This window comes from Cibotium barometz, chromosome 13 (assembly GCF_041138505.1).
Source record: "Cibotium barometz isolate CiBa-2024 chromosome 13, ASM4113850v1, whole genome shotgun sequence".
Lineage (NCBI taxonomy): Eukaryota > Viridiplantae > Streptophyta > Polypodiopsida > Cyatheales > Cibotiaceae > Cibotium > Cibotium barometz.
In genome coordinates this window covers 33,097,925-33,111,989 of record NC_141058.1, presented here as the reverse complement: position 1 = coordinate 33,111,989, position 14,065 = coordinate 33,097,925, and the positions used below count along the sequence as shown (strand labels likewise).

The 14,065-nt window shown below is 47.8% G+C and overlaps 1 protein-coding gene across 3 annotated transcripts in view; it reads left to right on the top strand.

Moving 5' to 3' along the window:
* The window catches only part of LOC147632611 (uncharacterized), a 171,836-nt gene that overhangs the window by 37,071 nt on the left and 120,700 nt on the right, over positions 1–14,065 (top strand). For all 3 annotated transcript variants that reach the window (XM_086807396.1, XM_086807394.1, XM_086807395.1), the window contains exon 3: positions 6,106–6,231. In XM_086807396.1, the coding sequence (XP_086663522.1) occupies positions 6,106–6,231 (126 nt within the window). The remainder of the gene's footprint in view (positions 1–6,105; positions 6,232–14,065) is intronic.

Genomic DNA, 14,065 nt, shown 5'->3' with positions numbered 1-14,065 from the left:
CCAGGTGGCCGACCTGCCTACATATAAAACACTGGTTCGGGAGCCCCGAGAACTCCACTCTCTGATCAATCGATCCCCCCCCTATCCTAGGTAGCTGAATGACCTTCGGAAGAGAGGAGATGTCAGGAACCAAAACGCTGACCGAAGGCAGGCCAGCTGCTCTAGCCACCACTAAAGCTGCTGTGGGGCCAGTCTCCACCGAGCCAACCAATGCTATCCTAGAAAGGAGCGGAAGGTACTCGCGGCGGAGTCCAGGGAAGCAAACTGTGACATGAAATAGGCGCTCTCCCTGCTCGGCCGCTGCTGGGTCGAAGCCATGCTGCCAAGGTCTGAAGAAGGCCCGAGCGCCCCTGATGTCAAGGGGACTCATGGCTAGGACCTGGGCCACGCTCTGGGCTATCTCGAACTCAATCTGGTAGTGTCCGTGGCCCAGTAGCTGAACGTCCAGGATCTTGCCCACATCTGCAAGAAGGCGGGCCTGGAGAAGATCCCGGATCTCCCCTCTGCTGGGGCGAGTGCCGACTATACAGCAGATGGTGGAATGTGCCTGGAGGCGTTCCACCTCTGCGGCGAGGCTCGCTTCCTCTTCTGGCGAAAGAGAAAGCCTGATGGGGGTATCCTCAGGGGCGGGCGAGGGGGCTGCGGAAGAGTCCCTCTGAGGTGGGGCGGGAGGAGCCTCCATCAGTGTCTGAAGCTTTGTCGAAGGCGAAGTGTAAACGGAAAGCCCTGCAGGAACCGAGCTGCACAAAAGGCAGAGCGGGGAGGGGCGGAGGCGGAAAGGCGGAAGATGGCGGAGGAGGGGGAGAACAAAGGGGGGCGGAAAGAAAATGAGGGGAGGGGATTAAAAACAAAGGCAGGGGGGGGGGCGGAAGAAGGAGACGGAGTAGGGGGGGGGGGACTGGCGTGAAAGAGCAGTGGCGGGGGGGGGGGGGCTGGCGCGAATGAGCACAGGCGGGCGGGGGGGGGGGGGTGAGCAGAGGCGGGGGAGACGCGAGGGCAGATAGGAGGCGGGGAAGGGGGTAAGCGTGCAGGCTGCAGCGCGAGCAGGGGGGGAGCGGAAGCTTCAGCGAGCGCCAATCCTACATGCACCGTAGATTGCTGCCTGAATTCGTTGTCAAGAGACAACTTTGCGAGGAGTTTGGCATTTGTTTCGAGGAGAAAATTTGCGGTGCATTTTTCGAGGTGTATCCAGTATCGGCTAGTACTAGAGTGTCCATGGACGCATTGTCATCGACTTGGCTTCTTCTTCATAGGGCGAGCGTGGACGACGCTCGGGTAGTATGGATTGGGAGAGTTTCTCGGTGATCATCGTGAAGAGGAGACAATCTTGTCTGTTCCAGTGGAGAGTCGATCGACATTGGGTTGGTGTCTGTGTACTGGTTCCATGAGGCAGGCTTGGAGATCGTGATGGTACCCACCCAATGGATCTTATTCTACGAGGGACAGCGACCAGAGTTTTCTGTTGGTCGATGCGTTGAGCATGGCTGAAGTCTCCATCTTCGGGAAACAGTGTGTTCCCAGTTCCGTAGCAACAAGGATAGTCTTCCCCCACGCACTGTAGCCAGAGGCAATGTTTTGGGCGAAAGGGGGGGGGGGGGGGGGGAGGGAGCTGCTCCCAATACTGGTGTCTAGGATCCGTGTGTCGAAGGTCCAACACACAACTTTGGCAGGCAGGTCAACCGTAATCGCCGAGGCTATGACTCTGATTTGTTCTGAGAGCCTTGTTAGGGGTATTGGAGGAACTATGATCTGATGGAGTTTTGAGATCATTGCTTGGTGTAGCTGAGGTCTGGGCAGTGTGGTGTTCCCTGTTCATAGTTCGAGGTTTTGTTCTTGCGGGGATAATGGACGCATTGGTTGTAGTTCATAATTCTATACCGTGGAGGTCAGCGCAAGTTGGTGCTCGACTTCGGGTTTCCGGGCAGATTGCTGCCTGAATTCGTTGTCAAGAGACAACTTTGCGAGGAGTTTGGCATTTTTTTCGAGGAGACAATTGATCGGTGCATTTTTCGAGGTGTATCCAGTATCGGCTAGTACTAGAGTGTCCATGGTCGCATTGTCATCGACTTGGCTTCTTCAGACTTTTTCCCACTTTGAGCTATAGAGGGGGTGTTAGAATGTGCATCTCTTGTGTGTTTGGGGGTGGGAACTACCTCTTGTAATGGGTGACACGTGGCAGTTTATCCAAGTCGTTGGGTATTTATGCAAGTCGTGGGGCCTTCATGTGCAAGTCGGCCATCATCATGTGCCTCCTTTATAAGGCCCTGCTCCCCACACACTTTACTCACTCATCTACAGTGATAGCACTTATACACTTGGTTTACCGGTAGGATATGACCCTTGTAAACATCCTATGCTGATGCCATTGACTTGTCTACTGTCTCTCTCCTCTCTCTAGCTCCATTGTGTACTTCATCAGTCTCTTTCCTTGCGGAAGAGTACTCGCTAGATGAAGATTATGCCCTCTAGAATCTTTTCTTTTGGATCAATAAGGGTCCTCTGCCTGGGTCGTCCCCCCGACAGTTTTGTATCACCGCAGGGAGATAGCTATGTTTATGTTTTCTTTCTGTTTTATTTTCCATTCCATGATGAGATATACCATGGACATTATTGTATCACCTTGGTCTCATAGGCCCATTGGGTCTTTAGTAGACGCTTAATATATCTTTCTTTCTTTCTTTCTTTCTCCCCCTCTCTCATACAACTTCATCTTGCCATGGCATTCTTCTTGCCACAACCTCCATAGCCTCCACAGCTAGGAGTCCTCGGATCCAACCATATGAGCCTACTTTGAAAGTATATGGGACTGGAGCCCAGTGAACCTATGGAGGAGGGCCCTCCTGAAGTTAATGGAAGAGATTCTCCAACCTGAGCAAATTCTCTTTCATAAGGAAAAGAGGCTCCCTGGAGACGATTTACAATAGCAGTATCTAGTGAAGTTTCGCAACTATCCCGCTATTGTTGCTAAATGGTTGGATGAACAAACATTAAAAGATTATCCTCAAATTTTGGATGCCTACTTGGAATGGATTCTCACTGGATCTTTCTATGCATTTGGACACCGGTTTGACTGCTGAATCACCCTCCGGATGTCCAATGTTTAGGCTTTGCTGAAATGATTAGTAGTCCTGTGACATGGGATGGCATTTGCAGAGAGATGCGAGCTTTGTTGATATGATCAGTAGCTCTTTTGGCAATGCTAGTGTGACTAGTAGGCCTAGAGGTGTGATAGTATGACTAGGAACACTAGTACTCGGGGTCATCTAGTATGACTAGATCCCTGGGTGAGATACATGGCTTGAGAATGGGGGATTTCCAATGTATATTTGCATATGCACTTCATTTTGTGTGTGTGCAGAGATAAAAGATTTATTAGATGCATGACTTGTTTTCATGTTCTACATGCCTGCATATGTCCGGTCTCGTAGCGCTGGGGACGCCCAGCGCTATTGGCTACGAGGCTATGTGGATGCCTTTTCTTGTTGATTAGTGATTGGCTTTTTGCATGTGCCAAAACTGGCCATCGAAAGTCACAAAATCCATGTTTAGGACTTCATTAAAATTTATAAGGTGGAGTGATCACACCCACATTAAAAATGGGTGTGAATATCCCAATGGGCACACAAACCCATAAGTTCTATTTAACGGGGGACTTTAATTATTAGAGGAACCCAATATCATTTACGTGGGGTTTTAGGCACATTAAAACTAAAGGCATCTTTGGCCACTTGTGCGACCCCTGGAGCCTTCGCATGCATAACAACGAGGTGGTCTACGTGGGGGGAAGGAGCCAGCCAGCAAGTGATTCTCTTCTTCTGGAGACCCAGGCGAAGCCGACTCTGGCAATCTCTTCTGGCTGCACCAAGCATTCGACTTTGGCTCTCTCTCCCGGCAGACCAAGCGAAGGCGAATCACTCTCTCACTGGTGGACTGAAGCGAAGCGAAGATCTCTCTTTCTCACTGATAAACTGAAGCGAAGGGATCCTCTCTCTCTCTCTCTCATAGGTCATTATGGCCTTTTGAAGACGTTAATATAACATTTCATTTCATTTCATTTCTCACCGGGTGGACTGAAGCGAAGGGATTCTCTCTCTCTCCCATCGGTGGACTGAAGCAGCTGCACCATAGAGAAAGGGGGACAGCTAGTCACAACGCCTTCTCTTTTCCAGTGAGTAGTTCACTGTTTACAAGGCTGTGTAGAGAATGCACTCCCATCAGTACCGGGCTGCATACAGGGTAATCCAGCAGGCCATCATCTTCAACTCCTTTCTCGCACTCACACAGGATTTGCATACAGGGGAGGACAGCTATTTGTCACCAGCATCTTCTCGCATACTCAAGTGGGTGGTGAATCATTCATAAACTTTAAGTGTGGGAACTGCTGAAGGCTCTTCATCAAACTCTTCTCTTGATACAACACTTATGGGTGCCTTGAAGGAGTATGAAATGGAAGGTATGTGTTTAGAAAGTGATGTTGTACAAAGGTTTCAACTTGAGATTGAAGACTAGATGAGCGAGGCTCTCTAGGAGTCTTCACAGGGACATGTATACCTCTACAGGTTATGGGCCTCCCCACATCGGGGAAGGATGCTTCACTTACCACCTTTTACATGCTACTTTGACTTTGGATCATACATTATCATTTGTCTAATTCTTATCTCTATCTACCAAGGTTACATGCTCCCCCTTAATGCACAAATTGTTGCACCCTTCATCACTTGACTCCTAACATTCCCCCTCAATGTGATGCGGGTATGTCACCTTACATGTATACATTCAACCTACACTCCTAGCTATTTTTCTCTGTACAGAATGGATGGTATTTGGAGAGATTTGATGTGCATGATATATCGAGGGCCCGGTGGTGCGTCCTGTGAGAGTTGTTTGCAGAGCAGGGAAGCACTTTTATATTGATCCCCCTCCCCCCCCCCTAGGGTTGATCAGAGATGCTTGGAGCCTTTGGTTGTACGGTGGATGGCCTATCAAGTATTTGCATTGGGATCTCGGTGAGTGGGAGTGGAGGGATGCTACAAACCCATTGAAAAGCAGGCCTTTCTTTAATTGTACTGTGCGGAACGCTAGGCATCTTGTCTTGGAACACATTCAAAGATTCCAACCTCATTTGGAGGCTTGTGGTATCACACTTGACATCATACAGAGGACTTTTTGGTGGAGGTTGTTACATGAGGAGACATATTTCCTCCTTTATTTGGCTTTCTCTACTAGGTGGTCTCACCTCCAGCCAATGGAGATTAGTCGTTGGTGTTAGCCCAACATGCCCAAGATTTGCAAGAGCTTTAGAGATAGTCTACCAGTGCTTATGGGAGTGCAGGGAAGCAGAGAGGATTTGGAGTGTGATAGCACATCTCCTTGGAAGGATGAGGAGGGATGCTTACATTTCTTTTGGTGTTATCATTTGGTTGACACAGTTAGGTCCACAAGTCAGGTACAAGGGGAACGGCAAGGATTTGGTCATTATGATCAGTCATCGAGTTGCTTGGTGGAGCCGTTTCAGGACTTGCAGGAGTCAAGATACGTCCCACCTGCATAGAGCATTGGACAGTGCATGGGAAATTATTGCTAGTATTGTAGCCTGGCACATTTGGAAGGCTAGATGCAGTGAGGCCATAAGGGCACTTTGGTTCATGGTACACACAATGCATTTGCAGGATTTGGAGTGATATCATCCACATGGCCTCTTGGCCTAGAATCGAAGGATCTTCAAGGGCTGTGGGGCGAAAGTGCTGCTAGTTTATGAGAGTGGGATGGTGACATCTTTTTCACTGCCACTCAATGGGTCCTTGTTGGCAGCACAAGGCACCTGATTGGTTGAGATTTCCCCCTTGTTTGGTTTGAAATCTCGCTTTTGTATATTTTATTCATGCTTAGTAGAAATCTCTTTTCCAAAAAAAGAAGTTGCAGTCCTTCTGAACTCTCCACCTCTAGTTAAAAAGTTATCCCCCTCTTGTTTAAAAGTTCTAAAAAAAGCTTTTCTTGTTAAAATTCTTTCTGTTTGCATCTCTTTATTAGAAAGGTCTGCTTGATTTTGTTTCCTTAGGATTGTTTATCTCGTACACATTGTCCTTTAAATGTTTTGTGTTTCAGGTGAAGCATGTTGGAGCTCCATTTTTAAGGAACACAAAACATCCTCTTAGAACAGTGGCAGCTCTTAGACTTATCTTGAGTACTCCAGAAACCCTTCGCCCTTCCATCACACATGTTCTCTTTCGGGTATTTTTACTTACTCGTGTACTTGTTACAAGTTGGTTTCTTCAGTCATTCATTTGTCAAAAAGTAAAAAGTTTTATGAATTTGAAGCCTTAAAAGTTTTATTACTGAAGATTTTTGGCTACCTTGGATATTTAATCAAGTTTGGTCTTTTTAAACACAATTTTTGTTTCTATGGTAAGTTTGAGATTTTTCTTTGAGGTTACCAGCTTTGTTTTAGAACCATAATGACTACTTTGTTCACACAATTAAATCTATCCATAATTTTCCAATTTTTAGAATTTAGCCAAGTGGCATGTACCATTGTGTTTCTCTGGTCAAGCTCTTTCTAATGGTATATAATGTGCCATAGGTAGGTCCCACATGGGATGCCATTTAATCATCTTATGTCCATGGCATTGCTTGTGTAACACGCACGGTAAAGCACGAATCTCGCAAATAAGTATGTATTAATGAGAATTATACCAGAGAAAGCACAGATCCATTCAACTTATCACCACACTTAAGAAGCAAAGACAAACACACTAGAGGCGACTCCCCCTTAGGATTTGTATTATACATGGCATTGCTGGTGTAACGTGCAGTAAAGCATGAATCATGTAACGTCTTTCTAGGCCAAAAACTGTCCCAAAGCCTCTTCCAAAAATCTGAGAGGAAACGCTGTGAGAGGCCCTGTGACTGCTAGTGTGCTATTGCTGCCGGGGTGCCATCAATCTTTGGCATCTAGATCTGCAGCCTAGCCGTGTTGTATATGCAAAGAAGGGGGCATCCTGAGTCTCCTCCCGATCAGCGGGGTCATGCCAAGTCCACTCGCCCGGGTCCCACTGTGTTGGAAATAAGTGCACACTAGGTGTACTATCTCTAGTCTAGTTTCAGTTGAGTCTTTGTGTCTTGAGTCTAGTGCCATGTGGCACCTCTATAATTGTCCCATAAGTCAGTTTACTCTATCTTGTACTTCTCACCTATATATTGTGGGTGTCACATCAATGAAAGTATCAATCTTGTGTCTTGTCTACACTCATCTCAAGGTAACCCTTTGTCTTTCATTTGTGTTCTTGTTTCATTTCTAGTTTGCTCTTGTTTTCATATTTCCTACATGGTATCAGAGCAGGTTTATCCTGGCTCCCCTCATCTTTGCCCTTGTTTCTTGTGAGCGACTGCCCCTCTTCTTGCTGCAGTCACTTGGGTCAGAACAGGCCGCCGCCTTTGCTGTTGGCCGCCGCTTAGCTGGGAGCTGCCTCACGTTTTTTTCTGTATTTCACCGTTTCTATATGTTCGCTTCTGTCCGCCCACTTTCTTGCTGTCCACCCTGTTCAGGCTCATACAGCCCGCTGTACTGTTCTCCTTTGGCTGCCTTCTTCATCGACTCAAGGGTGCGCATCATCTAGAAGAAGCTGCAGATCGACTTTCCTCCTAACGAGCTATTTGCTGCATTCAGTTCTGCCATCGCTTCCTCTTGAAGAGTCTACAAGGTACTGTGCATTGTCTCCTTCAGTTTGCTGGTCAGTCCTTTTCTTATCCTCATATCTGCAAACTGCTAGTTCCTCATGCTTCGATGGGCTGTCACATGCTATGGCCTTGACAAGTGGTGAGAGAGCCGGCTTCTAAAAACAGTTTGGATCTCTTCTCTCATTCATTTCTGCAATCTTGTAAGGGAATAGACACTGCCCTTGCATTTTAGCAAGAGGTAAGACCTTCCCACATGGCCTCTTCTACTCATTCTCTCATGTCTATCGACAAATTCAATGGGTCCAACTTTCATACTTGGCAAATCAAAATCAAGTGCCATCTTATGAAAGAAAGTCTTTGGAACGTTGTTCACCATGCTGCTCCCGAAGATTCCGACATTGAGCAAGTTATCACTTATGCTCCCACTGCCAAGAATGACAAAGCCTATGCTATCATCTTGCTCGGTCTTGGAGATGATTACATTCATCACATCTCCGACATACAGTCTGCTTCTCGAGCATGGATCACTTTGGATACCCTTTTTGGACCCCGCTCTAAAAACTCTAAGATTGCACTTATGATCTCATTCTTTGATCTATATATGCAGGAGGGAGCTACTATAGCCTCTCATGTCAATTATTTTCACAGTCTTATGGTTCAGCTTGCATCAGTGAAGTCCCCCATCTCCGAAGATATTGCTATTGCTGTGCTTCTCAAAAGCTTACCTGACACCTATGCTACTCTTGTCACTACCTTCAAGTATCACAATAATCCTACTCTTGAAGGTATCATGAATGCTCTCCAAGAAGAGGAAAGAACAAAACAACAAAAGGTAACTGACACTGCATTTCTAGCAAAGAAAGGAGGTTCTAAGGTAAGAAAGCCTTGCACCCATTGTGGAAAAACTAATCATATGGAGAAGGACTGCTTCAAGGCTCATCCATGCACCATTTGTGGCCGTGATAATCATCGGGAGAAGGACTGCTACTCTAAAACCTCTACATCAGCCCCTGCATCTACCTCACCCCATGTTGCTGCAGCATCTCAATCAGCAGATCTTGCTGTTCATTCCTCACATGATGAGGAGTGGGCTTTCTGATTACTTCACCTTTCTTGTCTACCACTTTGACCACCGATGATGTAGGTCAAGGGGTTCTAGTGTCTTACTCATTATGCTTTTTGACCTCTCTCTTGTCCCTACCCAAGAGGCAGAGATTGCCCTTGAGGAGGGGATGTCTTCAAGGTCCATCTGTTTGTCTACAGTCAGGTCTACAGTCAGTCTTCTGTCTATCTAGTCTTGTCTGTCTGTCTATTTGTCTATCAATCTGACTGTGTCTTGTTTTAGATCCACTCTTGTCCCTACCCTTGTGGACCCATATGAGGATATCACTTGAGGAGGGGTGTCTCAGGATCTTTTGTCTCTCATGTCTTGTCTCTCAGTCTATCAGTCTTTATGTCTGTCTTCTAGTCTTGTCCATCTTGTCTTCTAGCTTGTCTCTCAATCCTTGTCTAGTCTCTCTGTCTTGGTCTTATCTTTTGTCATGTCATAGTCTTGTCTTTTTGTCTTCCTCCTAGTGTCCACTTAAGGAGGGTGTTGGAAATAAGTGCACACTAGGTGTACTATCTCTAGTCTAGTTTCCGTTGAGTCTTTGTGTCTTGAGTCTAGTGCCATGTGGCACCTCTATAATTGTTCCATAAGTCAGTTTACTCTATCTTGTACTTCTCACCTATATATTGTGGGTGTCACATCAATGAAAGTATCAATCTTGTGTCTTGTCTACACTCATCTCAAGGTAACCCTTTGTCTTTCATTTGTGTTCTTGTTTCATTTCTAGTTTGCTCTTGTTTTCATATTTCCTACACACTGAAGGTGTGTGAGAGGTCGGCACTCCCAAATACATAGCCGCTAGAATCTCTCCTTGGCCACCTTGGCTGGTGGTGGGTCTATGTGCCACTCCGGATCAGGTTCCAGACCAATGGCTGCCGAAGCCACTCCTCTGAGGCTACCAGAGGTATCTACCTAAGGGGCAGCTTGAGGTGATCCCAAGCTTGAAGTAAATTGGTTGCAAATCTGTCCTCAAAAGCTGGACTAAAACCGCAAGCCCGCATCTCTGTGAAGATCCATCTGGTGGCTGAAATCTGGGCTAAGAGGAAGTCCTTCCAAGGCTCACCATCAAGAAGGAGTCCTCTAACAATCAGCTTGCCTAGCAGGGCACGACTTTGAATAGCAGGGTGAATGAGGCCTAGCCCCCCTTACGTCATGGCTGAATGATCACTGTCCATGCCACCTTGGCCCTGGCAGGCCTCTCGTCACACTGCTGGCCCATAAAAAGTTCCGGATCAACCGCTGTACCTGGCCAATACAAGCTCTAGAGAAGGCCCATCACGAAGTGATGTATCACATAGTAGCAAGAAGAACCTGGTTCGCCACCACCACTCTATTTGCAAGGGAGAGTCTTGCAGAACTCTAGTATAAAAGCTTCTTCCGAATACTCAGAAGAAGAGGGGCGAGCTCCTGCTCAGGAGAGATAACAATGTCCACCTGGGATCCAAGATAGCGAACTGAAGTGCCCCTCGGGATCCACTGGAAAGCCTCAACTGGGCACCAAGTCGGGGCGGGTGTAGAGCCTACCCAAAAACCACACTACTTGTGCCAGTTGATCTGTGCTCCTGATGCGCGACAAAAGATTTCGATTGCCTTCGCAAATCTTTGGAGATTCCCCACATCTCCTGAAAGGTACACTGCTGTGTCATCTGCAAACTTTGAGCAAGTAGCTCCTCCTGAGGGCGGAGGAGGAGACGCAATCCTTGAAGCCCGGTCTCCTGGGCTGAGAGAAAACTACTCATGGCCTCGGTGACGAATAGAAAGAGGTAAGGTGCGAGAGGACAGCCTTGCCGTACTGGGCGAGAAAGGGGGAATCTGTCGCCACGGGGTCCTTGAATGAGAATGTGGCTGTGCGAGGCTGAGTAGAGTCCTGAAACCCCACGAATCCACTCGACAGGGAATCCCATCCGGCTCATTGTGCCCTCCAGAAAACTCCAATCCACCCTTTGCTGCCGCATCCTGGCTGACGTTGCTGCCCAGAAGGTGAAGATGTTGTTGAGGATGCTCAGATCTTGAACAAAGCCAGTCCATAGTAACATGAAACGTTTCGTCCGTTTCGTCGTTTCGTCGTTTCGAAGGTTTCGTTTGTTTTGGATGAAATACAAAGGTTTCGAAAAGACACTTCTTATATACACATACCAAATTTATAACATAGCTAACAGAAAGATGAAGATGCATTTTTTGGGACTAGCGGGTATGAAATTCATGATTTTGGGAGTAGGTTTTTTGGTATTTTCAAAATTTGGGCAAGAAAAGGAGAGAGAGAAAGAAAGAAAGAAAGAAAGATTTTATTAACGTCTTCCAAAAGACCGAACTCGGCCTATGAGACAAATCGGAGTACCTGTATGGGGTATCCTCTGTCATCCCAACAAAATGAAAAAGTACTGAATAAAAAAGCTGAATCTGGGTGTGCAGGGGATGGAGCTCTATTACTAGGAGAATGCAAAGCTATATGCATGGAGTATACAATCATGATATGCAACCTAGCTAGCTCCATCCTGTACCATACTGGGGGTATAAAATGGTATACATCAGTGAAGGGGGTGTCCACAGCTCCCTGAAGAACATGCCTGGGTGTGCTCTGAAGCGAGCCAGTCGCTCCGCACCCTCTCTGTGAAACTGAGCTCTGATCTCTGTCATCTCTCTCTGGTATAGGCGTGGTGTCCGAAAGCCAGGTGTCCTCTGTCTCCTGCGGGCTCTAAGTGTCTCTGCTCTCTGGAGAGTAATTCCCTGCCGTGTAGGGGCTGGGAGGGGTATGGATCTCTGAAAAAATGTAGTAATCTGTGTCTGTCGCCCCCCCTCTGGAGCTGTCTGAGCCTGTAATAATGTCTCTCTGTGGCGCTGTATGTGTAGAATGTATCTCCCCAGTATGCGCTGGTCTGCTGTCTCAAAGATCTGGCGTAGGGAATGTGGCTCTCTGAATAAAATGGAATATCTCTCTCTGATGGCTGTATATGCTCTGCATCTGCATACATAATGCTCCTCACTCTCCACCTCCTCTCTGCACAATCTGCATACCCTCTCCTCTCGGGGGATCCGTGCTGCTCTGCCAGTCTCAATCTCCAATCGGTGTGATGAAACTCTGAGCTGACCAATAGCCACTCGGGAGCCGTGTGGTAAAAAGCCCTCCATGTATCTAGGCCTCTCTATAAATCCATCATCAGTGATACTCATGAAGTGATCTCTGTAGTATAGCATCTTCGGTGGAAGAGGCTGTGTAGGCGATATCCATGTCTCTCGTGTATAGAGCTGCCATAGATCCTGTCTCAATACTCTGTTCCTCTCACTATGAGAGAGACGGATATGTGGTGCATCCCTGTCATACTGGAATGGTGGTAGATGATCCATGTCTAGGCCATGCTGTGAGAACCAATGTGTGACCTGTGCATACCATGATCCTCTGTCTCCTGCCTCAGCCAACTGTCTAGATGCCTGAAAAGCTCTGTATGATAATCTGTCCTGTGGCATCTCTCTGAATCTGTCTAGCAGGCATATAGTCTGAAATATGGCCTCTACCATCATAGGAGGCGCAGCAAACTCTGCTCGGATAATGTCATGAGGTACTGACGGTTTGCTGCGTATCATGCGTGCCATCATGAGGGCCTGTGGTCTCTCTATATGTGTCCACCAATGAGTAGCAAGGCCTGGCGCCCATACTGCTGCTCCATACATCAATGCCGGTGTGACTAATGTGTCAAATAGCCACCCCTTCGTCCGGGGCTCCTGAAAATGCGCCTGGTGGCACTGTCTCTCTAGCATAGCCAATGCTGCATATCCCCGTGTCAATCTAGCTCTGGCTGCTGAACCCATGGTAAAGCGTGTGGCTGCTGCAGAGAAGGTAACCCCTAGGTACACGTATGATGTCACCACCTCCACCTGGCATCCTGCGAGAGTGAATGTCAGCTGACTCCTGCCCTGTCTCGATGTATGAAAGACCATAACCTTGGTTTTCCCAAGGTTCACAGTAAGACCCCTCTGTGTGCAGAAATCATGGAGTGCATGTAGATGCTGCTGTAGACCACCTGGGGACTCAGACACCAATACAATATCATCAGCATAGAGCATAATATGTACTGAGGTACCTGCTAAATCAACTCCATCTCCGCCTCCCCGTGTAATGAAGTCAGCCACCTCATCAATGTATAACCCAAATAGCGTGGGGGAAAGTGGGCATCCTTGCTTCACACCAATGGTGCTAGCAATAGTCTCGGACATACCTCCTGGACATCTGACTCGCCCAAAAACCTGCTCATATAATGCATAGATGCCCCATGTCATATCTGCTGGTATGCCAAGAGATTGTAGGCGCTGAAAGAGCCTCTCTCGTGGTACTGTGTCAAATGCCTTGCGGAAATCCACAAAGCAGCAATAGAGCTTTCTCTTCCTCACTCTGGCCTGATCAATCATACATCTCAAAGTGAATACATGGTCAGTGGTAGAGAAAGCTCTCCTGAAGCCTGCCTGCCCTGATGAGCGTAAACCTGCTCGCTCAGCATATAAGCTAAGCTCCTGCTCCAGCACTGCACCATAGAGTTTGGCTAGCACGTGGCCAACCATAACCGTCCTGTAGTTGCTCGGATCGAGCATATCCCCTGTTTTGTGAATCGGCACAATGGTGTGCATCGTCCACTCCGCAGGCAAACCCTCTGCTAGTGCCCTGTTAAACAGGTGTGCAAGAAAAGGAGCTAAAGAATCTACTGCATATATGAGATGCTCACCCTGCAGGCCCATATGGTCGGCGGCCCGTCCATGCTGTAGGCGGCGGATAGCTTCCTGTACCATCGAGTGGGTAAAGAAGCTAGCTGTGGTAGGTCGAGGCTCCTGTGGCTGAGGTATAGGTGGCTGCTGTGGGGCATGGTATAGACCCTCTGCATATGTGTGCCATGTCTGTGGGTCTGCAATAGGTGTCGGGGTCCGGGGCTCTCTGAAGTGCCGCCATGAGACAGGGCTATCTCTACTCATGAAGAAATGAAAGATCTCTAGCTCCTGTATCTCTGCAAAGGCCCGCCTTTTGCGGCGAGTAAGTCTCCTCATCTCTCTCCTCGACTCCTGCTCTGTGATGGCTCCCAAGGCTCTCTGTATGCGGAGTCGTGAGTATAGGGCTCTGCACTCGTCATCATACCATCTGTTCTGGGGCATAGTCCCAGGTCTCGCAGGCTCTCCTGAGTGTACACGATGTGGGAAGCTCTGTAATGCAGCCGTGTGTAGGAGTGATGCGAGCTGGGCTGTAATGGTATCCATAGATGCCAGGGGATCCATGAGTAGGAGCCCATCCTCTACTCT